The 27,372-nt window shown below is 57.5% G+C and overlaps 11 protein-coding genes and 1 non-coding gene across 12 annotated transcripts; 7 read left to right on the top strand and 5 right to left on the bottom strand.

Annotated features, from left to right (window-relative positions):
* Nucleotides 1-102: 102 nt before the first annotated feature.
* C8Q71DRAFT_760676 (uncharacterized protein) lies at nucleotides 103-3,158 on the top strand. Its single transcript, XM_047923840.1, has 5 exons — nucleotides 103-391; nucleotides 453-566; nucleotides 640-719; nucleotides 777-1,003; nucleotides 1,070-3,158. Exon 5 carries the CDS (start codon nucleotides 1,503-1,505, stop codon nucleotides 1,869-1,871), a length of 369 nt encoding a protein of 122 aa, XP_047778405.1. The 5' UTR covers nucleotides 103-391; nucleotides 453-566; nucleotides 640-719; nucleotides 777-1,003; nucleotides 1,070-1,502; the 3' UTR covers nucleotides 1,872-3,158.
* A 1,177-nt stretch (nucleotides 3,159-4,335) lies between these two features.
* Nucleotides 4,336-5,958, top strand: C8Q71DRAFT_66938 (uncharacterized protein). Its single transcript, XM_047919667.1, has 3 exons — nucleotides 4,336-4,988; nucleotides 5,051-5,263; nucleotides 5,315-5,958. Exons 1-3 carry the CDS (start codon nucleotides 4,667-4,669, stop codon nucleotides 5,941-5,943), a joined length of 1,164 nt encoding a protein of 387 aa, XP_047778404.1. The 5' UTR covers nucleotides 4,336-4,666; the 3' UTR covers nucleotides 5,944-5,958.
* A 1,814-nt stretch (nucleotides 5,959-7,772) lies between these two features.
* On the top strand, nucleotides 7,773-7,869 carry C8Q71DRAFT_t77. The gene has a single exon. It is a non-coding gene; the product is annotated as a tRNA-Thr (tRNA).
* A 579-nt stretch (nucleotides 7,870-8,448) lies between these two features.
* On the bottom strand, nucleotides 8,449-9,187 carry C8Q71DRAFT_858130 (uncharacterized protein; the record flags this gene model as incomplete). The annotated part of the gene is made up of 2 exons (XM_047927484.1): nucleotides 8,449-8,924; nucleotides 8,992-9,187. The coding sequence occupies 2 exons, from the start codon at nucleotides 9,185-9,187 to the stop codon at nucleotides 8,449-8,451; spliced, it is 672 nt and encodes a 223-aa protein (XP_047778403.1).
* Nucleotides 9,188-10,002: 815 nt separating this feature from the next.
* On the bottom strand, nucleotides 10,003-14,108 carry C8Q71DRAFT_796996 (gamma DNA-directed DNA polymerase; the record flags this gene model as incomplete). The annotated part of the gene is made up of 3 exons (XM_047925717.1): nucleotides 10,003-12,420; nucleotides 12,474-13,876; nucleotides 13,925-14,108. 3 exons carry the CDS (start codon nucleotides 14,106-14,108, stop codon nucleotides 10,003-10,005), a joined length of 4,005 nt encoding a protein of 1,334 aa, XP_047778402.1.
* A 240-nt stretch (nucleotides 14,109-14,348) lies between these two features.
* Nucleotides 14,349-16,888, bottom strand: C8Q71DRAFT_66894 (histidine phosphatase superfamily). Its single transcript, XM_047919664.1, has 6 exons — nucleotides 16,691-16,888; nucleotides 16,254-16,634; nucleotides 15,345-16,199; nucleotides 15,082-15,294; nucleotides 14,960-15,033; nucleotides 14,349-14,906 (listed from the first exon to the last, which is right to left on the bottom strand). The coding sequence occupies exons 2-6, from the start codon at nucleotides 16,429-16,431 to the stop codon at nucleotides 14,601-14,603; spliced, it is 1,626 nt and encodes a 541-aa protein (XP_047778401.1). The 5' UTR covers nucleotides 16,432-16,634; nucleotides 16,691-16,888; the 3' UTR covers nucleotides 14,349-14,600.
* A 473-nt stretch (nucleotides 16,889-17,361) lies between these two features.
* Nucleotides 17,362-18,697, top strand: C8Q71DRAFT_66904 (beta-lactamase-like protein). The gene is made up of 3 exons (XM_047919666.1): nucleotides 17,362-17,721; nucleotides 17,781-17,911; nucleotides 17,962-18,697. Exons 1-3 carry the CDS (start codon nucleotides 17,506-17,508, stop codon nucleotides 18,539-18,541), a joined length of 927 nt encoding a protein of 308 aa, XP_047778400.1. The 5' UTR covers nucleotides 17,362-17,505; the 3' UTR covers nucleotides 18,542-18,697.
* Nucleotide 18,698: 1 nt separating this feature from the next.
* On the top strand, nucleotides 18,699-20,018 carry C8Q71DRAFT_66900 (uncharacterized protein). Its single transcript, XM_047919665.1, has 2 exons — nucleotides 18,699-18,746; nucleotides 18,802-20,018. The coding sequence occupies exon 2, from the start codon at nucleotides 19,116-19,118 to the stop codon at nucleotides 19,842-19,844; it is 729 nt and encodes a 242-aa protein (XP_047778399.1). The 5' UTR covers nucleotides 18,699-18,746; nucleotides 18,802-19,115; the 3' UTR covers nucleotides 19,845-20,018.
* Nucleotides 20,019-20,156: 138 nt separating this feature from the next.
* C8Q71DRAFT_760663 (NAD-P-binding protein) lies at nucleotides 20,157-21,869 on the top strand. Its single transcript, XM_047923839.1, has 8 exons — nucleotides 20,157-20,442; nucleotides 20,502-20,587; nucleotides 20,641-20,725; nucleotides 20,789-20,862; nucleotides 20,912-21,152; nucleotides 21,220-21,343; nucleotides 21,405-21,631; nucleotides 21,685-21,869. The coding sequence occupies exons 1-8, from the start codon at nucleotides 20,356-20,358 to the stop codon at nucleotides 21,712-21,714; spliced, it is 954 nt and encodes a 317-aa protein (XP_047778398.1). The 5' UTR covers nucleotides 20,157-20,355; the 3' UTR covers nucleotides 21,715-21,869.
* On the bottom strand, nucleotides 21,870-23,970 carry C8Q71DRAFT_760660 (TFIIE alpha subunit-domain-containing protein). The gene is made up of 7 exons (XM_047923838.1): nucleotides 23,661-23,970; nucleotides 23,502-23,597; nucleotides 23,313-23,454; nucleotides 23,017-23,258; nucleotides 22,527-22,969; nucleotides 22,139-22,474; nucleotides 21,870-22,085 (listed from the first exon to the last, which is right to left on the bottom strand). The coding sequence occupies exons 1-7, from the start codon at nucleotides 23,783-23,785 to the stop codon at nucleotides 21,979-21,981; spliced, it is 1,491 nt and encodes a 496-aa protein (XP_047778397.1). The 5' UTR covers nucleotides 23,786-23,970; the 3' UTR covers nucleotides 21,870-21,978.
* A 194-nt stretch (nucleotides 23,971-24,164) lies between these two features.
* Nucleotides 24,165-25,640, top strand: C8Q71DRAFT_708918 (RNI-like protein; the record flags this gene model as incomplete). The annotated part of the gene is made up of 3 exons (XM_047920647.1): nucleotides 24,165-24,240; nucleotides 24,294-24,538; nucleotides 24,588-25,640. The coding sequence occupies 3 exons, from the start codon at nucleotides 24,165-24,167 to the stop codon at nucleotides 25,638-25,640; spliced, it is 1,374 nt and encodes a 457-aa protein (XP_047778396.1).
* A 208-nt stretch (nucleotides 25,641-25,848) lies between these two features.
* On the bottom strand, nucleotides 25,849-27,223 carry C8Q71DRAFT_66826 (uncharacterized protein). Its single transcript, XM_047919663.1, has 4 exons — nucleotides 27,022-27,223; nucleotides 26,806-26,967; nucleotides 26,549-26,734; nucleotides 25,849-26,492 (listed from the first exon to the last, which is right to left on the bottom strand). Exons 2-4 carry the CDS (start codon nucleotides 26,927-26,929, stop codon nucleotides 26,035-26,037), a joined length of 768 nt encoding a protein of 255 aa, XP_047778395.1. The 5' UTR covers nucleotides 26,930-26,967; nucleotides 27,022-27,223; the 3' UTR covers nucleotides 25,849-26,034.
* Nucleotides 27,224-27,372: the final 149 nt, after the last annotated feature.

Genomic DNA, 27,372 nt, shown 5'->3' with positions numbered 1-27,372 from the left:
ACATTTGGCATTCGCGGGGCTGCCGCTGAAAAATCACGGTCGCTGATTGGCTGCAACCCGTGACCGTGACGCGCTGACCGATGGAGACCAGTCGCGTCTCTTGCATTTGTACCACGCTCATTCGTCTTCATCCGCAACGCTGGTTATCTCACAGCCCCCTGCATATATGCGTCTGTATTGTCCTCACAATTCATTTCACTGCAATGCCAACAACTGTCAACAATCGACCTCCTGTGAAGGCTAGTGAAGGCTTCCGACATGCGAATCGGTGTCCAGCTTGTGTTGGCCCGCTCAATGCCACAGCTGATTGATGGAGGCGAGGGCTGTTGCCTTGGGTGCCGGTCGTTATGATTTCAGAAAATGTCGTATTTCTGCTGGTACCTGATTGCAGGTGAGTCTATGTTCCAGTCTGTGCCCGCGACGAACTCAATCGTCGTTCCACCTTCCGGCAGATAAGTCGCGCGACATGCATGGAGGAGGGATGCGCCACGGAATTGCCACGGCCTGTTTACTGTCATCTCCCGTGCGAACATAGATGTTGTGCGGGGAGAACGAGTTAGACCGAGGTGAGTGCGTCTTCAAGTTCAGTTGTGTCTTGAAGCTGAAGGAGTATCACTGCGCGAAATCGGACATTTGCAGAGTCGGAATTGTCATTGCGACACGCCGAAGACCCTTGACTGCTCTGGAGTTAGCCGTGTATCTTCAAGATGAGGTGACAGGTATGCAAATGGCCCCGACTTTCTATATCTCCTCCAACACGTTGACGACTGGGCAAGGCAGCCTCTTCATGAACGTGCCTCGTTAGCGTGTACTCCTCCACGTCATGTCTCCGGCCTGAAGATAGTCTGATCGCCGCGGCTTGGACGCGTCACCGTTACGCAGCGCTTCGATAGCTATTAGCTGCGACCAGTTCGATATGGTTCGAAACTCTGAATCTGGCGCTCCGCGGGCGGAAATTACTATGTGTACATGGCCATGTACTCGGGCGATACGGAGACCGACGGTGAGTCTGTCTAGACCGCCACTGATAGCAAGCATGGTGGACTAACGGACAATTCTCATTATCAAGCCGTCCACCACGACTGACGCCTGTTTCATGTCGAGCGGCAACGACCTCAAGTTATGCCACTGCGCCGTGCGTCGGAAGCTTCGCAGAATGACTTAATGCCGGTGAGCTTCTTTGACACGCAGTGGATCGACTTCTCTCGGCTCCACGCGGACCAATCGCAAATTCGCGTCGCTTTTTCTGTGCTCTCCTTTGTCTGGACTCTGCTTCGCGGTCGGTTGCGCGCACAGGAGGCAGAGAACGCGGCGCGATCCCTCCCAAACCGGAATGAGTTTCTGCAGAGTTTGGTATGCCGTACGTTGTTTCCTCGACGGTCCTCGGTGTTGGCATGATACCGAGGTCTGGAACGTGCCGATGCTATGTAGATTTCCTGCCGTTCGAGGAGTAGGCGGGCGTCACGACTGAGAAGTGTGTGCTTCTCCCTTCGTGCAAGGCTATGTCAAGGCTATGGGGATGTGCTATCTGGCCACACGGTGTTCTGCTATCTATGATGGAGTCCGACCTCGACTTCGCACAGCTTGCGTCAACGCCCTCTGACCCACTGGTTGAGGACGAATACCAACAACACGGGCATCATACCACCTACTACGTATGCCTCGTCGCGCCCGGAGCAGTCCCCTTCGCCTGTGATCATTGCATATACGCATACACGGTGTATCCTCGTCAGGTTACCTACCACCAACGTTCTTCGCCGTTTGACGTGACCTTGACATTGGTCTGCTTGTGGACCGCTCCACCGCAGTGGTGGAACACCCTGTTTTGTGCAGACGCACTCGCGTATGTTGCGCGCTTGCCTGCGGTCTAGGCCGCTGCTCCTCCGCCTCCCGCCTTCCTTGGGTATCCTATGCCATACCAGGCGCGGCTCTAGTGCTCTAGCGTATGCGCATCAATGGGGTCGTTTCCGCGCACGGATAGGGATGTCTGTGTGTTGCCCTGTTGAGTGTGCGCGTTGCCCCGCTCAGTCCGTCCTTCGGGCGTGTCGTGCTGGTCGCTGAGTCGCGCTCGTTCGAGACTCTTGAGCTCTCCGCACCCTAGAACTGCCCGTGGCCGTCCCGTTCTGATGGGATCATGGCTGGCCTGGCCGTGGAAGGGTACCCGCCTGAAGTGATGCGTAAAGTCCGTCGTACCGGCGGCATCGTATTACGAGCGACGTGCGCACGATGATCATGTAGCTGCGGCGAAGGTCCAGCTGCATTCATACAATTGGAGATTGCTGTTGAGCAGCGAAGTCTCGATCCCCTTTGATCTCGTGTGTTCGACCAACCGATGCCTGTACGCCGTCGTGTTGGTGGATACAGGGTTTTCTGTTTGGTACGTTCCCGCATCCTGTCCGAGCCACGTTTGTGCTAGGTCTATCCCCTTAGGATCTATCTAACTACGCTGACATTCATCTCTGGTTCTCGTCATGCGGCCTGATTGTTCCTCTCCTCGAGTGTAGGCCTGCGAACGGCTCTCATACCCAGGAGTTACCTCGGCCTCGTGTTCGTATCATCTTTGTTCTTTCGTGATGCATCTCAGAGAGCTTCCAACGCATCCTTCTTGCTGCTAAACGAACCTTAGGATGAGTCCTTCGGTCCCTGGTCCTGGTGCTGCGGGGCGCTGATAGCCGACGACGTCGAACCTCCACTTTTTCTCAGCCTGAGGACAGCCGTCATTGCAACGTGTCATGACATGCGGAGCTTTTGCGAGGGGACGAATGCTCTACTGCGTACGGCGACTGGACGGCTGCACTGGTCCACTCGACAATGTCTCTGGTCTGGCTCGGTCTGGCGGGGGATTGCGGTCTCTTGCGGAAGTGCTATACCTGTCGCGACTTCGGCAATTATGGTATTTTGAGTGTCGTCGCTGCGGCTACCCGCAAATCTGACGGCGCGTTGCTCCTCAATCGTTGTGGAAAGACTCAAATCGAGCGGTCATTCAGTGGAATCCCTGGTCACTGTTATCCGAGGCCTGGACCTACCTGTCGCTCGTTTGCTCGCTTTCTGCGATTCCTTCTCTGAAATTTCGCGAAGTTCAAGGCATTCGGGTATCTCTAGCTGGTGCAGCGCGTATGACATACATCGTGCTTCGTCACTTCTGGCCTAGATGCTGCACATGTGTTCGATCGCTCTCGCTGGTATCGCAACTGGTTTTGTGTTCACCACTTCCCTCTGCGTCACAGTTCCGTTCGACGATCCGCGCTCACGCGCCTCGCTGGCGGCGTCTAGCAGCTGCCCCTTCAGTCAACTCGACGCCGACGCCGCAACTGAACAGTTGAAACTACAGGCTGAATGATAGTTCGCAGCAGAGGTGGATACGACCATCAGTCTGCCGTCGGCGCGGTGAAACTGCTCTAGAACCGGTCCCACGGCGCCTGACATGCTCACTCTTTCGCCTGCCTCAGCCCAGCCCCGCACCGCCTTCGCCATTCCTCGATGGGCGGGGCGGCTGGCGCGTCGGGGCAGCTTGGCCACCGCGGCGGCATGGGGATTCGGCGTTGAGCCGCCGGTATCTGTGCCAGAAGGTGCTGTCGAAGGGTCCCACAACGACCAACGAGATCTCGGAATCTGCATCTCATTTGTGATGCCCCGGTTCTAGGGTGCTGATCTCCACAGCCTGGACCCGTGGTTCATTTTAGGCCGAAGAAGCAGGCAGGGCATGCCTTATACGTGCGCTACTTTGCCCAAACCGGTCCAGCGTCCGGTCTGCCCGTATCATGCCTATGACTGCTGCACTTATCCGCCTCCTGCTCTGGGTTTTGCCGGTCCTGTCTTCGGTGCCCTATGTCCAAGCATAGCTCGACTCGTCTGCGCAGCTCCTGGTGGGCTGCTGAAGTCTGTGGGAGTGCGCTCCTTATCTGCAGCGACGAAGACGTCAGAATGACAAGACGCGGTCTGCAGGAAGCATCATGGCGCTCTTTCGACACCTGGACTGGTCGTCTGCTGCATCCAGCGTGCATCCCCCGCGTCGGTAAAGTGCCCAAACAGTACAGCGCGCTTGCCGCGCCGCCCTAGAACGGGAAAACACGCCTCCGCCACGCGGCTTCTCCAGGTTCTAAGATCATTGTTAGCGGCCTAACGCCCGGGGCAGGACCTTGTCACGCCGCCAATCACGATTATTACTGATTTTGTACATCGCATTCCAACATTTCCGCTGGAAAGGGCCACCCAAAGGCCACCTGGCCTGTGCTGTCGACCGCTCATTGGACGCGGGGTGGTGTCGCTAAGGGTGATTGTAATACCTGCGTATCACGGAGTTTACGGCGAAGTGCGTTCGAAGAGCAGCGGCTATGCACACCCTGCCTAGAATCGGACAGCACGATCCAGGCCTCCCCGCACGTCCTTTCATTATTCTGGGGGGCTTTCCACGCTGCCCAGCGCGGCAGGCGGTGTCCAGAACTCGGTGCACCAAGTCACGTAACCGTACCTGCCCAAAACGAGGTACATTCTCCGTCCGCGTCACTCGACTTATAAGGCCCCGTCGCAGGTCCAGCTTCTGCGTTCCCCCTGCAGCCGTTGCGAGGAAGAGTTGTCCCTGTGCTCTCCTGCAAGACCGCCACCGTCTCCACAGCTTGTCTTCAGCCACCTCGAGGTGTCGTCAAGTCCTGCCGCTCTTGTACCAATGACTATCATGCCTTCTTACTTCCGCAACTGGTTTGGTGGCTCGGGCAGCACCGCGAGTTCGTCCAAGTCTCACAGTCGTTCGCGCTCCTCGGGACCCGCTCCCATCTACGCGCCTGCTTCCAGCTCCAGCGCTAGCGCCAACGTCCAGCGCAGCTACAGCTTCTCCGCCTCTCGCGCAGCGAACCCCTCGCCACTCCGCTATGCCACCGGCACTGATACACGAACAATGCACGGTTACGCCAAGCGCGCCGCCACTTCGCCATACGCGGAACCGCGCGCCAACAGCCTGCGGCGAGCGAGCTACAAGACGCGCGAACCCGGTAAGTTGCATTGTCGTAGCTTGACTCGACTTATGCTCAATGTCTCGGAACGCCGAAAATAGTCCAGCATGCGACGTATATCTCTTCCGGCGGTCGTATCACACCGCCTGAGTCTCGATCGAATTCAAGCTGCTCACTCTTTGGCATGGGGGCGCCGCGGTCGTCCAGTTCCGACATGGGCCATCACCACAGTAGTCGCCCTTCCGTTGACTCTGTCCGTCCGCCCTTGAGGCAGAACCAGAGTTTCCAGTCTAGCGTCGGCACTGCGTCATCCTGTAAGTTCTCTATGAACCTGCGAAGGCAACGATGGCTCATTTGAAACTTAGACGGATCGCTCCGTGGTGGCCCATCCTCGACCCATTCGCACTCTAGCAGCTACTCACGGCCCCGCACGCCTATGCTGCACATGCACCCGTTGCTCGCGTATACGCGTCTTCACCACGCGCCGCTCACGTACGACGTCACCTTCACGCCATCCGCGCGGACTGTCCTGGACCGTGCAACCCACTCTGCCATTCCTTCCCATACCCTTGCCCAACCTGCCACGGAGCCGCCCATGCCTGCGGGCGCCCGTCTCGTCCTCCGTTCCTCGAAGTTCCCGTGGCCCGTCATCGTATCTGCGCCTTCGGTCACGGCCTCCCCCGGTCCTCGTTTCACCGTGGGTCCCCCGAAGTCGAGCGGAACCATCACGAACCTTGACGTCCTGTATGCTGTGCACACCACGCTCATGACGCCCGTGACGCCAGAGGAGTGGGCGGCTCTTGGGAACGGGAGCCGCGCGCAGCACAAGGTCGCGAAGGCGTACGAGCGTCGGTGCACGCGCATGGGCGGTGGCTGGGAGGCGGGTGTCCGCCGCGTCGACTGGCTCGGTGAGAAGACACGGCTCGTCGGCGTCGAGGTCGACAAGAGCGGTGGTGGTGGTGGCACCGGCAAGCTTATCTTTGAGAAGCCGTGAGGCGCTTCTCACTGCGTGGCCTGCCCCCTCTTATTCTGGTTTCTTTCCTTGGGTTTTCGGTGATCTATTGGTGTCTTCGCCGGTCCGCGTCCGGCTCAAAACATTTGCAGGTACTTGCGTATTTGCTCGTCGTCTGCTTTGCTTTCTCGTCTCGCTCTCGCTCTCGTCGCTCTCTCCTTCTCGGTCTTGTCTCACCTTAGGTGATATCTGACGACTCACGCTCGACGACGCTCGGGTACTCATGACGCGACTCACGATTATGATTATGACCATCTGTACTATACATGCTCACGCACGAACGATGATACTAGCATTCGCATTTTAGGACGTTTGTACTATACATCCATCGCGCACTTGTAGTTCTTGTGTTTATAGTTTTGTACCGCTTACTACTGACTAGTCGCATCCCCAGCTCAGGCAAATGCATCATCATATGCCCATGCAATTCTGTCTTCTATGTACCTTGTCAGGCAACTATGACGACACTTCACGCTTCGTATGCTCTAAAGGCCAGGGTCTACTTATCTCGCTTACATGTGAAGGTGAAGGGTGCAGTCAGCCCGAACGCCGGGATACCAAGAACGCGCTGGGCACATGCCAGTACACAGTGCCACCACGGTGCGTATGAGATGTACGGCGTCCCGGCAGGCAGATACACTAGAAGAGCATAGGTACCTCGCTCCCGCAAAACAAGCTCGTCGTGTGACCACACTGCGGTACGTTCGACGTTTATTACCGCCCATCTCGCGCTGAGACACGTACATAGGTAGAAGAGTACACACTTCTGCGCCATCCACACCAGGTCCACACACGCGTTCTGGAAGTCCAGACGTCGACGTACCACCCGATCTTGGTCTGAGATCATTGTGCCGCGAACCCCAGAACCGTAGGGGTGATCATCCGCACTGCGCAGCGTACATAGGTTAAGACCGGGACACCTGACGTTGAGATCCGGTTCGCTTCGCCCACGGGAATGACCGGCGCTGACAGCGAAGGGACTCTCCATCGGTATCGGCCGCGGTACTGCCTCTGAGGATAGTAGGGTGCTGGTGAGCTCATTGTAGAACACGCGTCGGTGTCGCCGAAGCTATAGCTACACATACCATTTTGTCTCCACAGAGTGGTCCGAGCAACGCTGGTCCCGACCAAAGCCGGAGTAAGTCAACAGCGGCCTCGAGGACGCACTGGTGCGGAACCGGGCCGTGACGTGGAGGGTTCCACTAAGTCGGTGGGTGAGTGTTTGAGCCCTGCTTCAAGTGTCTGAGCGAAGTATTACCACCTTTGCCATAGCAACACCAAGCGGGTGGTCCGCGGATGGGCTTGTGGTGCAGTTGCGCAACTTGCGCTAGTAGATCGAACGTATCGCGGTTACTTCACAGTCTACTAACTAGTACTAGTAGCACTGTTACGCCTTGACATTCCTAGTTGACAGGGTTTCTCCCTTCGCGACAGCCTACATCATATATGAGCTGCGCGATGAAATCATGACCTGCACATACCTGCATATGCACGGATGATCTCCAACTCGTGGACCGCCAGCTTGTGTGTTGTAAGTTGCGCGCACTAGCCCGGCGCCGGGGATACATGCATGTACGGAGCCAAGGTCATGCCTGTCACGGTCAGTGTTTCTGGTTGTATGATGCGCCTTCGCCGCCGTGCGCGGGAGCCTCTACCTCATATGTATTCCCGGGATGTTATTCAAGAGCCATTCGCACAAACAGGCATACAGTACCTGAGGACTTCGACCCAAACGCTGAATGTGCATTCACTGCTCCAACGCGGGTTTTGTATGTTACGGACTTATACTCTTATGCTTGCACACTTTCACATCCCACATAGCTCAGTTGGTAGAGCGCGTCACTAGTATCCCAGAATGGGTTAACCGATTACATGACGAGGTCAATAGTTCAAATCTGTTTGTGGGAATTCTTTTCTTGGTTTTTGTTTTTCGTCTCGACCGGGTTGCACCGATCTACACATACAGCAATGCAGCAGCCCAACCTACAGCGTTCAACCGGTACAAGGGCCTACTGTTTTGTAAACATCTTGTCTACGCCAAGTGAGTAGGTACCAATGAGAAGCGCCGAGGAAGACTAAGATTGCTCAATGGGGCACGTACTCGCCGCTGCATGCGCAGGGAACATCGCGGCATCTCGTGAGAAGGCAGAACATCTAGTATCAATTTTGCATTAGGTACACGGTGCGAACCATAGTATCTTTTTGAGCGGGGGCAGGGTATCTACTGTACAGTAGGAGACGTCCGAGCGGGAGAGATAGCTACATGAGAGGGTGCCTGTACATTGAATAGAGACCAGAGAAGACTGTCCAAGATGATACAGGAGATGGGGGTTACGAGCGTCCAGCGCGTATGCTCCGAAGAGGCCAGAGACAACGACGAGTTGCAGTGCGACGAGTGGGGATATCAAGCGGAGAAAAGGTGGGGACGATTCGAGGCGGCGATGGTTGAGGAGATAGATAAAGGGGGGATGAGGGCAGCCGCGTTATTCATGCGGGTGTAATGGCGAGCTGGAGGTCACAGTAGACAACACCGCCAGACACCTGCGTTACTTCAAGGCCGTTGTAGAGCCTCCTGGTGCCGAGGTAGTGGACGCGGCGAGCATTGCGGGTGTGCGCAGCGACGGCCTGGCGGGTTTCGATGGTGAAGCAGTTGACTTCGTTGCCCGACGGAGTCTGTGACATCTCCCGCAAGATAGTAGCGAGGACGTCCTGTGCGGTGACATAGCCCATCGGGCCGGCGCGCACCTCAACTCTGAATACGCCAATGACGTTGATGCAGACGCATCGGGCAGGAGGGTCTATGAAGCTATCGGTGGGGTTGTGATGCGCCCAGAACGTATGCGGCAGCTGTGCGCCGACGTCGAATCTGAGCGTACTGGGCTGGAACATCGGGTGGACCACATATTGCCCACCACGCCGACCGCGTGCCCGTTCGGGGGTAGTGGGCGGAGTCATGAGACCATCTATGGTAACGCGCCGACGATTGTCAACAAACAGTCGGAGCGGGAAATATATGAGGAGTATGCGTACTGTGTGCCGGTGTACCCGGAGCAACGCCGTGACCTACGGCGTACATGTACGGTGCGCCGGCGTGCGCACCGTGCCCGGGAAGGGGGTGGGTAGGCGTGACGGGTGACGGCGGCAGATCCTTCGGACTCATGTACGGCGCGTTGGGTGTGGTTGGGACGTACGTGGCACTCGACGATGGGGTCGGAGGATACTGCATAGTGACAACTGGTAGCTAATGTGTGACAGTGGACTGCTAACCGAGGTGGTTGGGGTTGGGCCGGCGGGCAGATGCGCGGAGGCGGACGGGGCGGGAGGCGGGGCGGGCAGATTGATATGGAACCCACCCGCCGGGCGGGCTGATTTATACGAGTCATGTTGTGTTTGTATGGGGCATGGTGCGCGACGTCGCCAAACAATGCCGCCGCAGGCGGGGCGGTCGAGTCATGCGGTCGTCGCAGTCCCGACGTGCGGCGGTGATGGCGAGTGCGCCTTATCGCTCGGGATCCCGTCTGCCGAGCGCCTTCCCACGTCGGCAGGCGCGACTTGCCATATTGGGATAGCGCCCATTGCCATATGGGGTATCATCGCGCCCTCTACCCACGCCGCGCGCCGCATGGCACACCGACCCTGGACCTCGCGGACAGCGCGTGACGGCGCGTATTCCCATAACAGGCTCCGCCTTGTCCGCAGGAAGCAGGGGCGGTGTGACCATCGATCCATATCGCCCGCCCCAGGCTGCGCCGCCGCTCGCATACGCCGCAGGAACAATGCGCCATGACCTCCATTATCCCTCCGAAGGCGCACACATTTCTCGGTGCACAAGCTCCATATCGCAGTCAGCTCCGTCCGGACACGGCGGCGGCGCCGTTTGAATGGCCGTTCAGGTTTTCGCGCGTGAACATCACACCGCACACTACTCACGGTGTGATGAGAATGGGATGCGTGACATTAATTGAACCTAAACATACCGCAACAAATGAACTGTACAATAACGAATGCCATAAATGACGCAGACAGCATGGGAGAACGCAATCACGGATGCATGTCCAGAGACTTGAGCAGCTGCTCGATGGTGTTGTTCCAGTCTACGCTATTCCCGTCGCCCAGGGTGCGCACCTTCCGCAGGCGCCGCAGCCCAGAGATGTTCTTCGAAGCCTGCCGGTTTGACTTCAAGCCGTCGCCGAACTTCGCCTTGTGAGCCATCGCAAGCTGCTTGATCTCCTGAAGGTCGGAGCTAGCCTGCGCTCGCAACCACTCAGCGCTGTGCGCGCGATGGACAAGGCAATCAGGCTGACGATAACCGACGAGACTGCCCCCGCAGTCGATGCCGTCGTTTTCAACCATTGGAGCTCCGTCAGGCCAGAGGGAGCCACCGTTAGTCTTTTCTAGGACCTTGGCAATGTCCAAGCTCTCGCCAGGCGGGATGGGGATCGGCTGCGACGGCGTCACGCAGGGCATGTCGACCTCCTTGCGCAGCACCTTGTCAACATCAACAGCGGAGAAGAACGCTACACCCTGCGGGAGATCGTCCATACCGAGTCTGTAAGCGAACAGGCTGCGCGTCCAGAGGTTGGCAATCTGGAGCGCTAGCGCCGCCCTGTAGCGGTCTTCCTCCTTGACTAGGTACCGCAGCTCGTCGTGCACGGAAATAAGGTAGCGTGCCTGGATGTCATACTTCTGGATAAGGTGCTCCATCGAGACGATGAGGAGGTGCAGGTAGTCGACACCGGAGGACTGGACGACCCAGTTGATGCGCGAAGGCATGTAGTCGTCGCCGAACGTCGCAGGTAGGTACTCCTTCGACAGCGCGTACGTCACTCCGCACCCAAGTGCAGGTGTCTGTGGCCGGTCGGAAAGCGCGATCTCCTCAAGCTTGTTAAAGACATAACTCTCCGTACCGCCGTACCAGAACTTGCGTCCGAACAGATCAGCGCGATGGGTGTTCTTACCCTTGGTAGACGCGTACAGGTTCTGCGCGAGCTTCTGTGCCTGCTCGGGCAGCATACCCGCGTTCGACTGAAGCAGCAGCAAGACTGCGTGGCGCATCCCAGCGCCGTAGATACGCGAGTAGTTGAACACCTTCGCCTGATCGCGCGAGATGCCCAGGATGCTCGCAGTCTTGGAGTGCAAATCCGTGCCCGCAGCTTTGGTGCCTTCGAGCGTCATCCAGCCGATCGCTGTCGCGCCGTGCAAACCGAGCTGCGCGTCACCCATAACACTCGAGATCCACAGCTCCTCTGAGTCAACGTCGGCGCCGACGATGGCGTATCCCTCCGGAGCGCGTACCATCGCCTTCAGCTCCGACCCGACGCGGTTCTTCTTCGCGTTGCTCGCGGTCAGCCACGTCTTCTCAATCGCGCGCCGCGTGACGGTGCCCATCGTAATGACCTGCGGGATGATGATGCCCCACTTCTTGCCCACTTCTGCGGGCTGCGGGAGACCCGCCTTGACGCGCTCGTCCTGCCAGACGACCATCTGGTTGAGCACTCGGTCACGCGCGCTGATCCAGTAGCTGCACTGCGCGTTCATGTCGAGCGCATCCTTGGCCTCGTCGCCCGGGCTCGTTAGCGTCCCGTCCTGCGCAAACTTCATGAACGTCTTGCCGAGGGGGCTCCCTACGTTCGCCTCCTCGCCGTCCTTGTGCGGAAGCTTGTAGAACACGTAGCCCTCGTTGGTCATCGCCCGAAGTTGCTCGTCTGCTGGACTGAGCCCATTGTGTGTAAAGGCCAACGGTTTCGCACGGGTTTCGAACTTCGCGCCGGGGGGAACGCGGAAGGTCCAGCCATGTTTCCGGGAGTGGAAGAGCGGCCAGCCCTGCCAGGAGAGATGTAGGAGGAGCGGTGCGACTCGGCTCCGCACGGTAAGGTCGAGCGTGCCGGGTTTGGCGCCCTTCTTCGGCTTCGTAAGGTCCCAGAACCACTTAGGCCACTCCACGACAACGGATGTAGGTCTCTCCCTCACCAGAGGCTTCGTTAAGCCAGTGCACAGTCGATGTGCTTTCGGCGCTGCTGTGGGAGTCCAGTCCAGCTGCCTGAGCCTGGGGTCTTGGTCGATCTCAGCCTGGTCCATATCGAGAATCTTGTTCGCCACGGCCACGATGCGCGCCGCTACCCAATCGGATCTGTACTTGTTGCTGACGGCGAACGCTAGCTCGTCATCGTCGGTCACCATCCTGCCGTTTTCCAAGGCGTGTACTCCGACGCCAACCGTAAACAAGTCGACCACCTTACGGCCGGTACCGCCCCTCTTCGTAGGCTGACATATCTCGTCTCCCGCATACCAGTACCAGCCATGCTCCTCGGAGAAATGTAGAGTCATTCCTTCGTACTTGGCGTGCAGCAGGTGCGGTAATATTTTTTGCGAGAATGTATTTCGAAACGGGCCCCACCTGAGGAGAGTCGCATACCAGGCTGGGACCATGGCCTTGTCTGAGTCCGTGAGTTTCGGCTTCTAAGACTAATATTGAGTACTCAATCGCGTCCCAGCTCACCCAAATGACTTACCTTGATGCCTCGCGATGTGCTTGCAGCCTTCGGTGTCCAGTCTAACTGGCTCAGCCAGACATCTGCCTTCCACCGGTCGTCCTTCATCATGTCCTTCGCTTGAAGAGCCAAGTCGTGAAGGCGTGTCTTAACCTTCTCTTCGAGTTCCTTGTACGTGCGCTCGGCATGGGCGAGATAGGCCTCCCATTGCTCGTTGACCGTCAAGAAGCTCGAGCCCATAGTCAGGACACCGGCGAATGATACAGGGCTCGGGCACGCGCTGAGGAAAGCAGGTAGGACCTTGCTGAACACAGAGTGAGTGACTGCAACGTCGCCTGCGCAGTAGTTCAAGTAGTCCTGGATGCCATTGAGAATCTCCTCTCTCGTGCTCGACATGAAGTCGCTGCGGATCTCCTTGTCGATGTCGATGTCGCAGTGCAACTTCGCTACGTCAGCGAGCGAGTTCGCGGAAGTGAGATCCTGCCAGCGCTTGCACGAGATTTCCTCCTCGTCCTCTTCAAACCCCTCGTTCTGCAAGGACTGAAGACCCTCGTCCAGGCTTTGCAGCAGCCGCTTCAGTTCCTCGATCTTTGCCGGATCGGACTCCGAGACTAGTCGCTCTTCGGCCTGTCGCATGAGCTCCACGACGGCTTCGATGGCTTCCTCCTTTCGCAGTTGCTCATTCTCCTTCGACTTGCGGTATTGCATCCACGCAGGCCGCTGGTTGGATGAGATACCCTTCACAGCGATGTGCAGCGACATGGTGTCGAGGAATCGCGTCCGTGTACCATCAACGTTGTACTCTTCAAGGATACGACCACGGTCGTACGACACGTTATGTCCGACCACGACGCGAGGCACCGTACGATTGCCCATCGGGATCAACTGGTTCGTCTCCTCAGTGTGTCCCAGAAGCCACGGCGAGACCCAGGAATACCACGCGTTCTTCGACGCGGCGCAGGCCATGACGGCATACGGGCTGTACGCCGGAAGCGTCTCCACGTCGAACACGAGCATCTCCTCCGCTTGGCCGTTGAACTCGGGGTACTCGACGTGCTCGTAGTAACTCGATCCGTCCGGGTGGTAGAGGTACCGCGTCCATCCCGCCTGGACGTTCCAGTGGTCGGGTCGCGGGGGAAGCTCGACGCCCGCAAGATCCTGCGCGAGCGAGAGCCAGGGCTGCGCCGCGCTTGCGCCAATGGCGTGAAAGTGCTCATCGAGGTTGTGGCCTTGCAGCGGCGGGAGCGTGAAGTCGGTTTGGGGGAGGACGGATCCTTGCGCGGGGTCGAGTCCGTGCGTTTTGAGGTGCTCCTGCGCGATGCGCACATACGAGGACTCGGGGGCGGGGAAGGAGACGTTGCGGAAGATCTGCTTGTGCAGCTGGCGCGAGAGGAGCTGCACGCCGACCTGGTTCCGCTTGACCTCTGCACGCACATCAGTGACATGTGCAGCAAATAGATGTTGTGACGCACCATCTTGTCCGGCGACCTCCTGGGTAGATCGAGCCCACAATTCCTCCCACTCGACGTTGCTTTTCTCATAAGTTGCGCGCGCTGTCGTGCTTGCTGGCAGAGATTTGTACTGTGTAACAGAGGCGGGCAGAGAAGTATGAAATAGTCGGGCACGTCTGGCAACAGGGAGCGATCTGGCCAGCATCCGGTCAGGCCTTGCATTCGCTTCCTCGACCGCGGTAGGCTGTATGCGTGAAAGGATGTGGCAGTCCGGACGACGACGACGACGACGAGGAGGTGAAGTGACGCTGCCAGACAATTTCTCGTTCGCTGTCCTGCTTACTAAAAATGGAAGGCCGCCGACAAATCCTCGTAACATACGCGGTCACGCGACCGCGCTGCACCAGACTACGCGCATAGTCTTAGGCCCTTGGACAGCATTCCCCTAGCACAACGGTTCTTTGAATTGAGTTGTATGCGACGAACAGCGGAATCCACTGCTAAGTATTCAAAATTCATCGCGCAGTAAGTACATCATGTACAGTACACGTTTCCGGCGATCCGGCGCTCAGCGCTCAGCCACCGGGATCCAGTGGAACGTTGTCTGTGCGTGTACCCATGCAGTTAACATTGGACTGCCATGTATTCAAGTATTGAAGTGCTGCTGTGTTTTGTACGGCAACGGCGTTTACACATCCTACCGGATATACCTCCCATTTGTGAGGTTATCAGGGTACGGCACGGACACGTTCCCGAAGCAGTCATACTGGAAGTCAACCTCCGCGACGCGCTCCTGCATGCCCTTGATGAAGTTATCCAATAAGCACAAGCCATCCTTGTTCGGTTCCTCGCAATACTTGATGCCCGTGAGCGGCACCACACCGTCGTTCAGGAGCCACCGGATGTACTTCTCCGAGTCGGAGGTGCTGTGCTTGACGGGGCAGGTCATGACTTGCCCGACGAGGTGTGCGGCGAAGGGCGCGATGTGTTGAGTGTTGTAGCTCTATGAGTGAAGATCAGTGCGGGTGCGAGGCAGCATACTAGGAAAATGCGCACCAGGTCCTCAGGGATGTAGTCCACCGGCAGGGGACCACTCGCAACCATACTCGTGAAGTTCATGGCAACAGCGACTACATACATTGAGCAAGCTCTTCACTAGGGATTAGACGTAAACGTACTGGATGCAATGTTGGTATCATGGGTGGCATCCATGTAGATCGGCTGATCGAGAGGGAACGTGATGTTGTTCCCGTCAAGTGTCCCGTTGGTCGTCGTGTCAAACACGGTCATGGGTGTCTGCGTCAGGCGCGCAACGAGCTCCTGCACGTAGCCAATGCCCTGAGCAGCGCCGGTCGGGTTTCCTGGGCCGTCCGCATACCAAAAGTCCAGGTCTGCAGCGTATGGTAGCACCGTTGTACCCAGAACAGTATTATTTACTCACCGTTCGCGTACTGGTAGCCCTTCCACTCTTCCTCCGTGAACAGCTCGCAGAATTTCGAATACCCGATCGACACCGTCTCGTACGCGCACAGATCCTGCATCTCCGACACGTACGTCGTCGTGAGCTCGACGCCGTCAACGTACTGCTGCAGCCTCTTCACGGTGTCCTTCAAGTAGATCTCCGTCCAGTTGTTCGCATACCAGCTGCCCATCGTGTACAAGTCGCCGTTCGCGTTATCGCAGTCATTCCAGGGGACGAGCGTGTTGTTGTAGCCCTCCTCCTCGATGATGATCTCCTCGTGATACGACGTCGGATACTCCTCAAGCCCGAAAAAGCCCGCAGCCCAGTTTCGCGCAGACTGCACCATCCGCCACTCAGACGTCGTGCGGAACACCGGTAGCCGCGTGAACTCATCCAGCAGGTGCCCATACTGCACCCTCGCCGCGACGCCCAGGTCATACAGCTGTTTCCTGCCAAACGGCGTGAGGATCTCCGCGCCGAGCTTGTATGTCCAGGTGTTGAGGAACTCGAGCGGGCCGTGCGCGGTGAACCCCGTGCCGTTCACGACCGCGTCCTGCAGGAGCGCCGCGAACTTGTTCGTGCCCGACGTCGGGTAGCGCGCGCCGTGCCGCTGGACGATGTGCACCTGCGTGAGCTCGCACCCGGACGGGACCTGCGGGGACGCCTCCGGCAGCCCGAACGCGCCGCCGACCGAGAACCACGGCGAGAGGTTGCCCCAGTAGCGCATCGGGTTGAAGGACGGGTTGTACGCTGCGCCATCCGCGACCAGGGGATACGTGTCCAACTTCACGGGAGCAGCAGGAGCCGTCTGGATAGCCTCAGGCTCGGCACCAGCTACAGACGCGGCGGTCAGTCATACGACGCGTGAAAGACGCGTCAAACACGTACTGGGAGTGGGTCCGGCGAATCCGACCTCCGCCGCGGCGGGGAAGTACTCCTCGTAGGACGTGCCCGTCGCGCCCGGGGGCGGGAACGCCGCGGACGTCGTCGAGCCCGCGAATATTGAGGCCGAGTGCGGGAACGCGGCTGCGAGGGGTAGGGCGGCGAGTAGGAGCGCGGAGACCATGCTGGACCACCAGAGGAGAAACCCTACAGGCCGAGGATCATGCTGGGATATTTATATGCGACGGCGGCAGGGGTCACTGCCGTGACGGATCGCACGGGATGCAGCGTACACAGCACCGTCGGGCTCGTTGCACATGGTCACCCGTGCGCTGATAAGAGTCTTAAAGTACGGGCGTGTTTCGGTGCACCTGGAAATTTGCCACGCTGATGGAAGACTGGTGAGATCTGCAGACTCGGGGGAACACTTGCATCGTACCCACCTTTCCTCAGAATCATTGCCTCAGTAAAATGAACTGAGAGACAAATGTCTCCCTTGATTTACGTGCTTACAGTCCCTGCAGGCTGCGCGGTCGCAAGCCAACTGTAGACGCTCACGCTGATATGGGCGTATGCACTTCCTATCGTTTTGCCCGAGCAAGGCGGACCCCTGCCCCGACGTGATGGATGAACCAGGGACAGTAAGTCGAAGCCTATCCGCGAAGGTTATTTCTGTCCAGAGCAGCCATAGCCATTCTGAATGCGCCTTATCGCCGAATGAGTGCCTTGGAAGTGCCTGGAAGTGCTTGTCTTGTGACAATGTCTACCCACAGAATAATCAGGTCCTTTGAGGAAATCCATGAGTACATATGTCGTCTTAGCAGTCAGAGCATGAGAATGTAAGGCTTTCGCGAGAGAGATGAAATACGGTGGACGTTGGGAGTCGAGGTGAGAAAGCCTCCGCAAGCGCTCGCGGCCCGCCGCGTTCAGCGTGCAGCGGTCGCGATCCTCCTCCTCAACGACAGTCATGGGCTCGACCGGTAATACACAGGGATACTCACTTGAGCATCCAGTATGGTATCATCTTGCCTTGCGCCCTCCAGTCGCACTCGACACGATCTCAGGCTCGCGGATGTAGAAAACCCCGGCGTCGGACAGCGTCCTGCGAGTCATCAATCCGGGAAAGAGCAAGGTGACTCGCTATGCCATGGGGGCGGCGCCTCGGCCATAGAGCAGTTCGAGCAGGCTGGAGGTGCTTTGTGAGCACCACCACTTCAGTCTCTACCGTCACCGCTTTGGCAGTCTAGAACAAAGCAGCATGTCAGAGGGTCGACCGCCGGTACTCCCTTCAGATGTTTCCGGACAGAAATTCGTTTCCGTGTACGCCCTACACGCCGGCTCGCTATTCCTACCAGACCGAGAAGTCTTCGACGATGCTCTGGACAGCGACACCGGTTCGAAGGTGCCTAGCTTTGCATTCCTCATCGAACACGATCAGCATGGGAAGCTCCTGTTCGACCTTGGGCTGAGAAAGGTGGCGTTTCATCTTGAATAATTGGACTACGTGTCTGACTTTACCTGGGGCGAGCGAAGCATGGAGAAGGTTACCCACCGGCTTTGAAGGAGACCTTGCAGCTGTTTACCGTCGATTGTCCGCACGACGTCGCTGATATCCTACAAGACGGAGGCATCTCCCCCAACTCGATCAATACCATCATATACAGGTACCGTTCTCCGTCAAGCACGCAGTAGGAGTACTTATTTCGTGTCGCAGTCATCTTCACTTTGACCACGTCGGCGACCTCACGCACTTCCCGGCCGCCGAACTCGTCATCGGTGGCCCCGCCGCCGAAATCATGGAGAAGCCCTACCCGCGCTACCCAGACAGCCCCTGGCAAGAGTTCCCTAGGCACCAGACCGTGCGCTACATCCACTTCGACGACGGCGTCGTGCGATTCGCGCCATCGCGCAATGTCGCGCCCCTCGGGTCCTTCGAGCGTGGGCTAGACTTCTACGACGACGGCTCCCTGTATCTGCTCGACGCGCCAGGGCATTTCCCCGGCCACCTAGCGGCCCTCGCGCGCGTGGCGCCGGATACGTTCGTCCTGCTCGCTGCGGACTGCTGCCACAATCGTCTCTGCTATTCCCCGGGAGAGCGTCTTATCAGCCGGGAGAATTACCACGACCTCGATGTTGCGCGGGAGACCGTCGACAAGGTGAAGGTTATGCATCGTCTGGAGAATGTCGTGGTTATCCTCGCGCACGAGAAGGAGAGGCTCGATGAGATGCCACTTTTTCCCAAGGCTCTGAACCGATGGGTTGCGGCGGAGACTGGGAAGAAGAGAAGCCGATAGACACGAGGATGATCTTGGATCGATGTGTTGCAATCTGTGACATGTACCATGGTCCGACAGGCTACGATCAATGCTAATGGGATGGTACGACTACGTGTCTTCACGAGAAGCATACAAGCAAGATTAGTAAACTTCTACTGTGCCGTTATTGTACTCACGTCGTGTAGCGTGGTCAGAGCGCAGTATGTTAGCCGAGAGTACTTGAGTGCGTAATTTCGCATCTTCCGTTGCGTCCCGATTCACTGATAGCAACTCTTAAGGGTACCGAATAGCTCTCAACCCGCGTAAGAAGTCTGCGAAGCCTGACACACGGGATCCGCATGTCTTGTGTTGAATCACTCATAAATGGACCACGGGCAAAGTACGTGCAAACCAACCCACCACGTCGTTTTTCCGCATCATCGCAGCATTATGTTGTCCACTCTCGCAACTGCAAACACATTGTCGACGGCCGCACTCAAACTCAGTGCTCCCGCTAGTCTAGGCCTCAAGGCTTTATCACTCACTTCCTACATCTTGACGCGCATCGCGAGCGTCGTCGCTTCTCAGCAGGGAGTTCAACACCGACTCCGCGATGCATGTGAAGGAGTTCGCAGAGCATGTCCGCACAAGCTCGTTGCGGGACACACTGCGCATAATCTCGTTTGCTCTGTATCAGTCCATCGCGACGGAGGAGCTCATCGTCCAGCAGACCGGGGGAAACCTAGGACACCGATTCGTTATGGTCACGATCGAATTGAACCAGGAGGGTTCTCCCGACCACTTCCGGACGTACGCCCGCGTCGAGTTTTGGGGCAAAGATGCTTTCGAGGAGCACCCCGTCTCGCAGGTCGTCATGCTCTCTGACGATTCCTCTGTGTTCATGCGCGAAGCACGCGAGCTCGGACACCTTTATCCTGGCGCGTCCCCCAGCGGATGGCCGACCCTCGGCGAGTTCGCCTCCCTCCTCGAAGTCATTCACTCGCGCACCCCGAACTTCAACGCCTTCGTGCGGAACTGCTATTGGTATTCCGAGACGATCATGTTCTGCCTCGCGCGGCGGCACGCCGACGCCTGGCTGGCCGGCGACGTCTGGCCGGAGTCGCTCGCGCAGTGGATCAAGCGCGAGTGCGACGCCCCGGCCTGCATCGCTGGGATGGTCTTCGAGAACCCCGTGGCGAGGTGGGGCGCGGCGGTGGGCGTCGGATGGTTCAGATGGAGCATGGCGACGTTCCCGAACCTCGTCCCGGAGAACGAGCGGGTGACGTACCATGAGGTCGATATCGAACAGAGCTTGGATATGTGGAAGGCTGCTACGTTGTAATGACGGACAACATGTGCAGACGGTACGGCTCGTCAAGTGTGCGGGCAACCTATCGCGAAGTGGTTATGGAGACGCTCAATCCGTTCGTTAAATGTACAATGGGAGTTGCGAACGTACGCGGGGCCGGACTGTGAAGTGGGTCTCAGGCTATAGTCGAACATGTGAACAACAGGCGGAGCTCTGTACCAGACATGTAACAGTACATGTAGTACTCAGCAGGCTACTATGAGGTCACTAGATGCCGCATTCGGCGAGGAACCGGGGAGAAGAGGTTCTAGATGGGTCTTAGTTCGAAAGACACGAGATGCAGCCGTGAACTGGCCGTGAACGACGCATCGGCGATGACGTTGACCCATACGAGTACTTGTCTTATCCTTTTCAGGCTCTCCATATATATAGGTAGACCAGGCTAGTTGACCTTCGCCACTATACTAGACACTAATCGAAGTGTCGAAACGCTACTCTCCCTATTCTCAATACCTTACAAGCCACAGGAGCCCGAGTCTCAGCCATGGCTGACGCCGTCCTCAACCAGCTTAGCGCAGCCAACATATTCGACCTGCGTGGAGTCGTCGCAGTCGTCACGGGTGGAGGCACGGTCCGTGGAACTCAGAAAGCAGATGTGGCAGCAACTGACCTTTCTCTATCGAGATATAGGGAATTGGGCTGATGATTAGTTCGACTTTGTTGGCAAACGGCGCCACGGTCTATATCATTGGGCCCAACCAGGTGGATCTGGACAAGTGAGTGTACCTTGCAGAGACCTTACGGTGCATCCGATTGAGAAGTGTCACAGAGTTGCGGGCATCTATAACGAGGCTGCTGAGAAGACTGGGCGTCCTGGACGCGTGTATGGCCTCGCAGGCGATGTCAGGAGTAAGGTAAGATGGCGTCCAACAACTGAGTCTGTAACATCTTCATCCGAGTGACCTCGACATCGATAGTCGGAGGCACTACGCCTAGCAGACGAGGTGGGGAAAAGGGAGAAGCATGTCACCGCACTGTTCAACAACGCAGGGTAGGTCCACCAATTCGAGGCGTCATCTCTATCATCTCACGGCGTGCAGCGTTCTTGCAGGAGTCTCCGCCCACCCGACGGCGAACACAGCCGAGGCGTTCCGCTCTGCCTACCTCGACGCAATCACGCCGGAGCACTTTGCCAACAGCCTGAACACAAACGCTGTCGGCCCGTACTGGCTCACCTTCGCGTTCCTGCCGCTGCTCGAGAAGTGGAAGGCGTACGAGAGCGGCAATCGGCGGTTTGCGCCGCAAGTCATCATGACCTCTAGCATGAACGGCTGGACGAAGGCAAGCTATCAGCTGTGGCGGCTTGTTATTATGAGTAGCCACTCACTCATTTGCTCGCACTTTATAGGACATCAACACGGCCGGGCGGTCGTACCCGTACATGTTCTCAAAGGCTGCCATCGGGCAAGCCACTGCTACCCTCGCACACGAGCTCCTCCCACTCGGTATCCGGGTGAACGGCATAGCGCCTGGTAGGTCGACGTCCTCTTCGATCATTCGGTCGGCGAAAGGAGTTGACGCCATTGCATGCAGGCTTGTTTCAAACAGAGATGACCGCCCCAGGGACCGCAGATGCCGTCGGACAGTCGCACATTCCAGAAGGCGCGAAACAGGAATTCGAAGTTCCCGCGACGCAGCCAGCCCTTGTGCAAGGAGGAAGAGCCCCGTACGGAGGGTCTAATCGGGACATGGGCTCATTGGCCTTGTTCCTGGTCGGGAACTGGTTCGTGAATGGGGAGACAGTGCTGATTGACGGAGGGGTAAGTAAGACACGATTGCTTGTGCATCATCATGCTGAACGTTGGCTTGCTAGACTATGCTCTTGCACCCTTCGTCATACTAAGAGGCCCTGAGGACGAACAATGTATCAGTAGCGATGCGGTGAAGACTAAGTAGGGAGAACGTACATTCGAGCCTCTTTTGCCGACCTGTTTTCGGCCGGGAACCTTGACGCAAGCGACACCCCCACGCAGGCAATGTCCAGATTAGCAAACAATTGTATTGCTCAAGCTAAGTGATACAGTACTTGTACGTGATACATGCCGCCATGCGTGAATGTGTTGCGCAAATGTCCATCCGATAACCCAAGCCCTCAAAAATTGACATATCACGAGTTCGCCATGACCACCTCGTAATAGGCGGTGTACTCGTCCGCGGTCATCTGTTCCTGATGCTCCTCAGTCACTTCGGAGAGACGTATTGGCTCTCCAGCAACTAAGACGTCACGATCAATATAGATCTCAAGATACGAAGAACAAACAGCGTACCATGTACAATTGGGTCATCAGCCGGTGCAGCACCAGTGTCACCAACAGGTTCTGGAATAGCTTCGTCCGCTGGAGGAGGTTCTGCTGCAGGCGTCGTTGCATGCACCGACTCGTGGCCATTCAGACGCGGCGTCTTCGCCGAGGTGATGTCATCATCAACATCTTCCTGGGATCGCGACCGCTTGCGATGCTCGTTCAGCGAGTTCAGGTACTCCACCGACGGCTTCACGTCCTCCTCATCCTCCCCGAAATCGCTGCCGAGCGTCGCCACGGCAGGCGTCGCTTGCGCGGACGTCGCTGCGGAGGCAGCGAGCGACGCGTAGTACTGGTCATAGTCTGTATATATGGAAGTGTTGAGTCAACTGGAGGCATCTGTTGCGCAACTTACAGTCTGCTTCCTGCGTCCGTGCTGGGGCTGAGGCTGCAGGCTTGATATCGATCCCATTCGTTTGTGGAGGAGGGGGTGGTCCCCCGACAACACCCAGCCCCTTCAATATCATGTCGTTCGAGGTGGGTAGCTGGTTCGCGCCCGCGGGACCATCCTCCGTCCTCGCGGTCTCCTTGATACCCAGCGCGGTCAAGTCGCCAGTGATCGTACTCTTCAGGTGCCATGATGGCATGAGGTTCTGCTGGCGTTTCGCTGCAGCTTCGCGATCGCGCTCCTCCTTCCGCGTTGCCTCATCCTTGTCGACAGACAACATGATGCCAAAGGCGTCCTCCTGCTTCGCCTCGCCTGATGATCCCGCAATCTTCAGACCACCGTTTTGTGCAGCCGCTTTGGCCTTCTCAGCGTCGATGATATGGGTTTTAACCCAGAGGGCCACGTCGAAACTACGCAGTGTGAACACAGGGACAACACGAGACCTAAGCAAACGTACGCAGGTAGCACCATATCCTCAGTCCGCCGTAGCCCTTCTCGGATGAACCGCATTTGACGGTTGAACCGCTGCATGCGATCCTGGCTACCCTTCACACTCTCCGCGTTCTCGTTATCGACGAGTTCGGCATGGCATACGTCGCAGTTGAACGTGCCAGCGGAGAAGTCGATGAGTTTGTCCGCTTCCAGGGGAGAAAACGATTTGTGACATTGCGGGCAGATGTATCCCTTATTATCAAGCTCCTGCAGATCTTCACTTTGAGCCTATTACTCAGTCACAGACGCGAGGCCACGCACGTTTCGCAACGACGAGTCAATTATCCTCCGCATCTCTGCTATCCGCCATTTGACGACATTGCAGAAATGCTGATAGTCGATGTAGAAGTATTGACGGCCGACCGAGCGCTGCGCACCCTCTTTGAGCTCATTTTGACGATGGCTGCGCCAGTTCGTAAGGCATCTCTCGCATACGTTGGGAATACTCACATCCTAACCAGTCTGTCACCCTCCAGTACCGCCATGACCTTGTTGAGTTCCTTTAGCTGCAAGCCCATCCGCCCCGCGAGGTCGTCGTCCTTTAGACTACCACCACCAGCGGCCTCTGTGTTCAGCTGAGAGTCGTCAGTTTGTCCTCAAAGCACTTACACAGGATGCCGAGCCAGCTGGTCCATCACAACCGTGTGCTTGGGGTCGTAGAACGCTCGCGAGACATGCTGGACGAGGAGTCGCAATGTTTCTTGTTCGTCTTTTGACAGACTCGCGGTTGACATCGGATTGGACTCTTCCAAGGTCTACCGCGACGAATGGCGGTCCAGGAGAACAGACAGCACGCAAGTCAACTTCGGAGATGCGCTGAAGCAGGAAAGGTTAAGGACACGGTGGTGGTAGGGATGAAAGTCAGGCTGTGGCTAGGGTGCGGCAGCGACGCCCTGAAGACTCAGAAGAGCGGTGTGCGAATTGTGGCGCTACTGCTACGGCCCATCGTGCATCAGTCCCTTCAACCGCTACCACCACCACCGGCTACAACCTCTATCTATTCGCTATTTAACGACCTTGGTTATATCAAACACCGCTTGTATTTGTATCTGAACATCGCTAGCGATGGATCCGCGCGTCTTCGCGCTGTCTCAGCCAGCGACGACGAGGCGTATGTCGGTCGCGAAAGTCCCGCTCTCGGCCCGGAGCCACATCGAGAGCCTGGATGCGGGACTTTGTTCAGTGGAAGGTAGGCACTCGACGATAGCACTGCGACGAGAGGCTAACTGAGCTCGCGCGTAGGTGCTGCGGAAGTCATCTCTGACATACGTGCACGCCGGAACGTCACCAAGCTCATCCTTGGACACAACGAGCTTGGTGACGCGGGATGCGAGCTACTCTTCGGGTTCCTCAGCACGGAGAAGGGCAGGCAGTACCCCATCTCCGAGATTAGCTTGAACTCGAACGGCATAGGCGACGGAGGCTTGCGCGCCATCATCGAATATCTCAGGGAGAACACATCACTGAAGGAACTCTTCTTGCAGAACGTGAGTCGCCAGTCCATATCATCGAGCATGTCAAGCTGACTGGTGTCAGAACGCGTTCTCTGCGGACCCAGATGTCGCTACTGCGTTTGCCGAGGCGTTGAACACATCCCAGCTCGAGACGCTCTCCCTCACCACGAACACCGCGCTCGCCGACGAGTTCATCGCGAGATTCTTACCGGTCCTGGACGCACCGCACCTGCAGGAGATGCAGCTATCCGTACTCGGCCTCACGCATGCATCTGCCCCACACATTGTTGAGTACATATCCTCTCCTCGCTGCCGCCTGCGCGCCCTCCGTGCGAACGGGAACAGACTCGGCCTGCGCGGCGCACGTACCATCGTCCGTGCGATACACCGACACAACTTCACCCTCGCGAAGCTCGAGATGTACGCCAACGGGCTGGCCGATGCTGATCCCGACGCGTCCGGCGAGACGTCCGCGAGCGACGACGAGGGCGCGCTGCGGGCAGGCGATGCCATCTGGCAGGACAGTGAGAAGGAGCTGGCGCGTGCGCTCCAGCGGAACAGGCACCTGAGGGAGGCGACTGAACGCGAGGCTCTTAGCCTGTTGAAGTACGCGCGGGCGGTCTTGCTTAAACCAAGGAGTGTCCGTTCGCCCTCCGCGTCAAGAGCACTAGTACCGTGTACTCGAAGTGGCCTCTTCTCGTCGATCAGCCTTGCGGAGCCGCCTCTACTACCCTTCCGCTTTACGAGCCTGCCGATCGAGCTTCAGCTCTACATCTTGTCGTTCCTCGCGCCTACCCTGTCATCGGCACAGCGCATCCGGATCTATACGTACGCCTCCTCGCAGGCCACTCTTCCGCCCCTACTTCCTTCGCTCACGTCCCGAGGAAATTTGCCAGACCCGACGACGCTACCCTTCGGTGGTGTCCCCATGGGCGTGGGCATGATGCTGCGGAAGCGCCGCGGGTACGCTTCCGGCTGTGACGGAGTCGTGACAGGGAGCAAACCTGCGACGCCAGGCAGCGGGAGGAAGGCCGAGGAGCGCGCGAGATGGCTGACGATGATGAGATGTGATGCATTTGAGCTGGAGGAGGATGGTGACTGGAGCGAGGCGGACGTCCTCGCCCTCGGAGTTTAGACTCTAGAGTGGGGGCCGTCATTGGTACACCCCATCTCGTCGTTTCTTCTAATCTTTCTCGTTTATTGACTGGACATACCAATTCGAGTGCCCGGATAAGGCCCCGGCGAGCTCGCTGAGCTCGGTCGCTGCCTAGGCAATGTTATAGAGGCATGTAGCCGTCTGCTTGCAATTTGTATACAATATCATACCAGACATTTAGCACATTTGTACACTTAGTCAATTCTGGATTTGTCAATCCCCGTTTCATGTCGCGCGTGGGCTGTCTGGGATGTCCGGAAAGGAGGGGTTGAATTCTGATTCAGATGCTTGCACATCGATTCGCGCCGCCGTCGCTCGCCGTGTATTCCGAGTCAATGCTTCACGACTCGAGTTCACGAGAAGACGTTTGTGATTAGGTATAACGCACCCATTCAACCGTCGCTGGTGTGGTCCGCAGCACGCCCCGCCCAGGATCGCAGCAAACGGTAGGTAGAACCCGCGCCGGTGCATACTCCGTATGGGCCATTCCGAGCACTGCCTCCGCCTCGTCCCAGACCGTCGCCCCCATCGCACGCAAGACGGCTTTGCTGAGGTCCCCCGGGAGCAAGAGGACGCTCTCGCCGAGGCTGATGCGCAGGTAGCAGCGTCGGCTGGGGATGTCGTACGGACCGCCGTGGACCGTCGCCAGGTACCGTTTCTCCATAGCTCGGTCGTTCAGCTGAGTTATGCGGTGAGTACGAGTATGAAGGGAAGGGCGGGGAGAGGCAGAGTACAGACCTCCAGCGCGACTCTGTACCAGATGTGTGACAACGTGTGTGTGCCGGTCTGCTTGGACACGACGTCGGTGAGGATCCCGGCCCAGACGGTGGTCTGTAATGATCCACGGATCAGCCTGTCCTGGCGCCTCGGTTCGTAGATACACTTACTGCGTCCAAACAGCGCCGGTAGTATTCGACCGAGGCAAGCGGCACCCGCGGCAGTATCGCTCCTCGCGCCATAGAAAGGTCGGGGACGTACATCTCCCCAAAGTACGGGATCACCCGGAGTCGGATCAGCCGTCGGTCGTGCATACGTTCTGCGCGTACAATATATGACTTGATAATAGTGCCGCACTGTGAAATGCACGATGTGAGGGTGAGATATCTAGCTTAAGAAGTGAAGTGCGGGAGGGGCCACGACTTACGACTGTAAGGGAGCCCGACTCTTCCTCGATGATGGCGGACATCCAGTCCGTCCAGAGATTCCTCGGATCGCTGGGCGTGCTGCCCTGGGAATAAACCCGCGGTACGTTCATCCAGCGTAGACATGTATACATCCGCAAGCGCACGAAACAGAAGGTCCCGCGCTAGACGCGTCATTTCAGCGTGAATCGATGAAAATAATTGAGAAGGGTGCGTACAGGATGAGACGGCGAATCATCGTCCACGAAAGCAGCAGGACGTGCGACTAGCATCCAGGGGAATCGAGGAACATTGGATGTCGATGCTGAGGGGGCGCCACAATTGATCCTGAATGCAGAGAATGCGCGCGGGTTGGCGGACGCGATGATGTCAGGCGGTTCGAAGATCGGGACGTCGAGAACGCGGTCGATATCTGTCAACCTGGGTACTTGATCTCTGCGGGTGTCAGTACGAGGAGGCGGCATGATGCAGCTGTGCCAAAGAGAAGGGGAGACATAATACGATTGGATCCTTCGTATTTATTGGAGGGATATAGGGGCGTGGCGTCAAGCGTTGACGATACTTGAAGC

Source organism: Rhodofomes roseus (assembly GCF_022264815.1).
Source record: "Rhodofomes roseus strain CIRM-BRFM 1785 chromosome Unknown C8Q71scaffold_11, whole genome shotgun sequence".
In the NCBI taxonomy this organism is placed as follows: domain Eukaryota; kingdom Fungi; phylum Basidiomycota; class Agaricomycetes; order Polyporales; family Fomitopsidaceae; genus Rhodofomes; species Rhodofomes roseus.
Note: the sequence above shows the minus strand (reverse complement) of the source record. Positions and strands in the feature narration are given on the sequence as shown.

Coding starts and splice junctions, on each gene's coding strand:
- C8Q71DRAFT_66904 (XM_047919666.1), top strand. CDS start 17,506: ATGTCAGAGGGTCGACCGCCGGTACTCCCTTCAGATGTTTCCGGACAG. Junction 17,722..17,780: donor TCGACCTTGGGCTGAGAAAG/GTGGCGTTTCAT, acceptor GGGCGAGCGAAG/CATGGAGAAGGTTACCCACC. Junction 17,912..17,961: donor ATCAATACCATCATATACAG/GTACCGTTCTCC, acceptor TTCGTGTCGCAG/TCATCTTCACTTTGACCACG.
- C8Q71DRAFT_66826 (XM_047919663.1), bottom strand. CDS start 26,929: ATGTCTACGCTGGATGAACGTACCGCGGGTTTATTCCCAGGGCAGCAC. Junction 26,735..26,805: donor AGTCGGGCTCCCTTACAGTC/GTAAGTCGTGGC, acceptor TGCATTTCACAG/TGCGGCACTATTATCAAGTC. Junction 26,493..26,548: donor ACCGGCGCTGTTTGGACGCA/GTAAGTGTATCT, acceptor GGATCATTACAG/ACCACCGTCTGGGCCGGGAT.
- C8Q71DRAFT_760663 (XM_047923839.1), top strand. CDS start 20,356: ATGGCTGACGCCGTCCTCAACCAGCTTAGCGCAGCCAACATATTCGAC. Junction 20,443..20,501: donor TCGTCACGGGTGGAGGCACG/GTCCGTGGAACT, acceptor ATCGAGATATAG/GGAATTGGGCTGATGATTAG. Junction 21,632..21,684: donor CAGTGCTGATTGACGGAGGG/GTAAGTAAGACA, acceptor TTGGCTTGCTAG/ACTATGCTCTTGCACCCTTC.
- C8Q71DRAFT_66894 (XM_047919664.1), bottom strand. CDS start 16,431: ATGGTCTCCGCGCTCCTACTCGCCGCCCTACCCCTCGCAGCCGCGTTC. Junction 15,295..15,344: donor GGGCTACCAGTACGCGAACG/GTGAGTAAATAA, acceptor CATACGCTGCAG/ACCTGGACTTTTGGTATGCG. Junction 15,034..15,081: donor TGATACCAACATTGCATCCA/GTACGTTTACGT, acceptor CAATGTATGTAG/TCGCTGTTGCCATGAACTTC.
- C8Q71DRAFT_760676 (XM_047923840.1), top strand. CDS start 1,503: ATGTCAAGGCTATGGGGATGTGCTATCTGGCCACACGGTGTTCTGCTA.
- C8Q71DRAFT_66938 (XM_047919667.1), top strand. CDS start 4,667: ATGACTATCATGCCTTCTTACTTCCGCAACTGGTTTGGTGGCTCGGGC. Junction 4,989..5,050: donor CTACAAGACGCGCGAACCCG/GTAAGTTGCATT, acceptor CGCCGAAAATAG/TCCAGCATGCGACGTATATC. Junction 5,264..5,314: donor CGTCGGCACTGCGTCATCCT/GTAAGTTCTCTA, acceptor TTTGAAACTTAG/ACGGATCGCTCCGTGGTGGC.
- C8Q71DRAFT_66900 (XM_047919665.1), top strand. CDS start 19,116: ATGCATGTGAAGGAGTTCGCAGAGCATGTCCGCACAAGCTCGTTGCGG.
- C8Q71DRAFT_760660 (XM_047923838.1), bottom strand. CDS start 23,785: ATGTCAACCGCGAGTCTGTCAAAAGACGAACAAGAAACATTGCGACTC. Junction 22,970..23,016: donor GAGGATATGGTGCTACCTGC/GTACGTTTGCTT, acceptor CACACTGCGTAG/TTTCGACGTGGCCCTCTGGG. Junction 22,086..22,138: donor TGATGACCCAATTGTACATG/GTACGCTGTTTG, acceptor GTGACGTCTTAG/TTGCTGGAGAGCCAATACGT.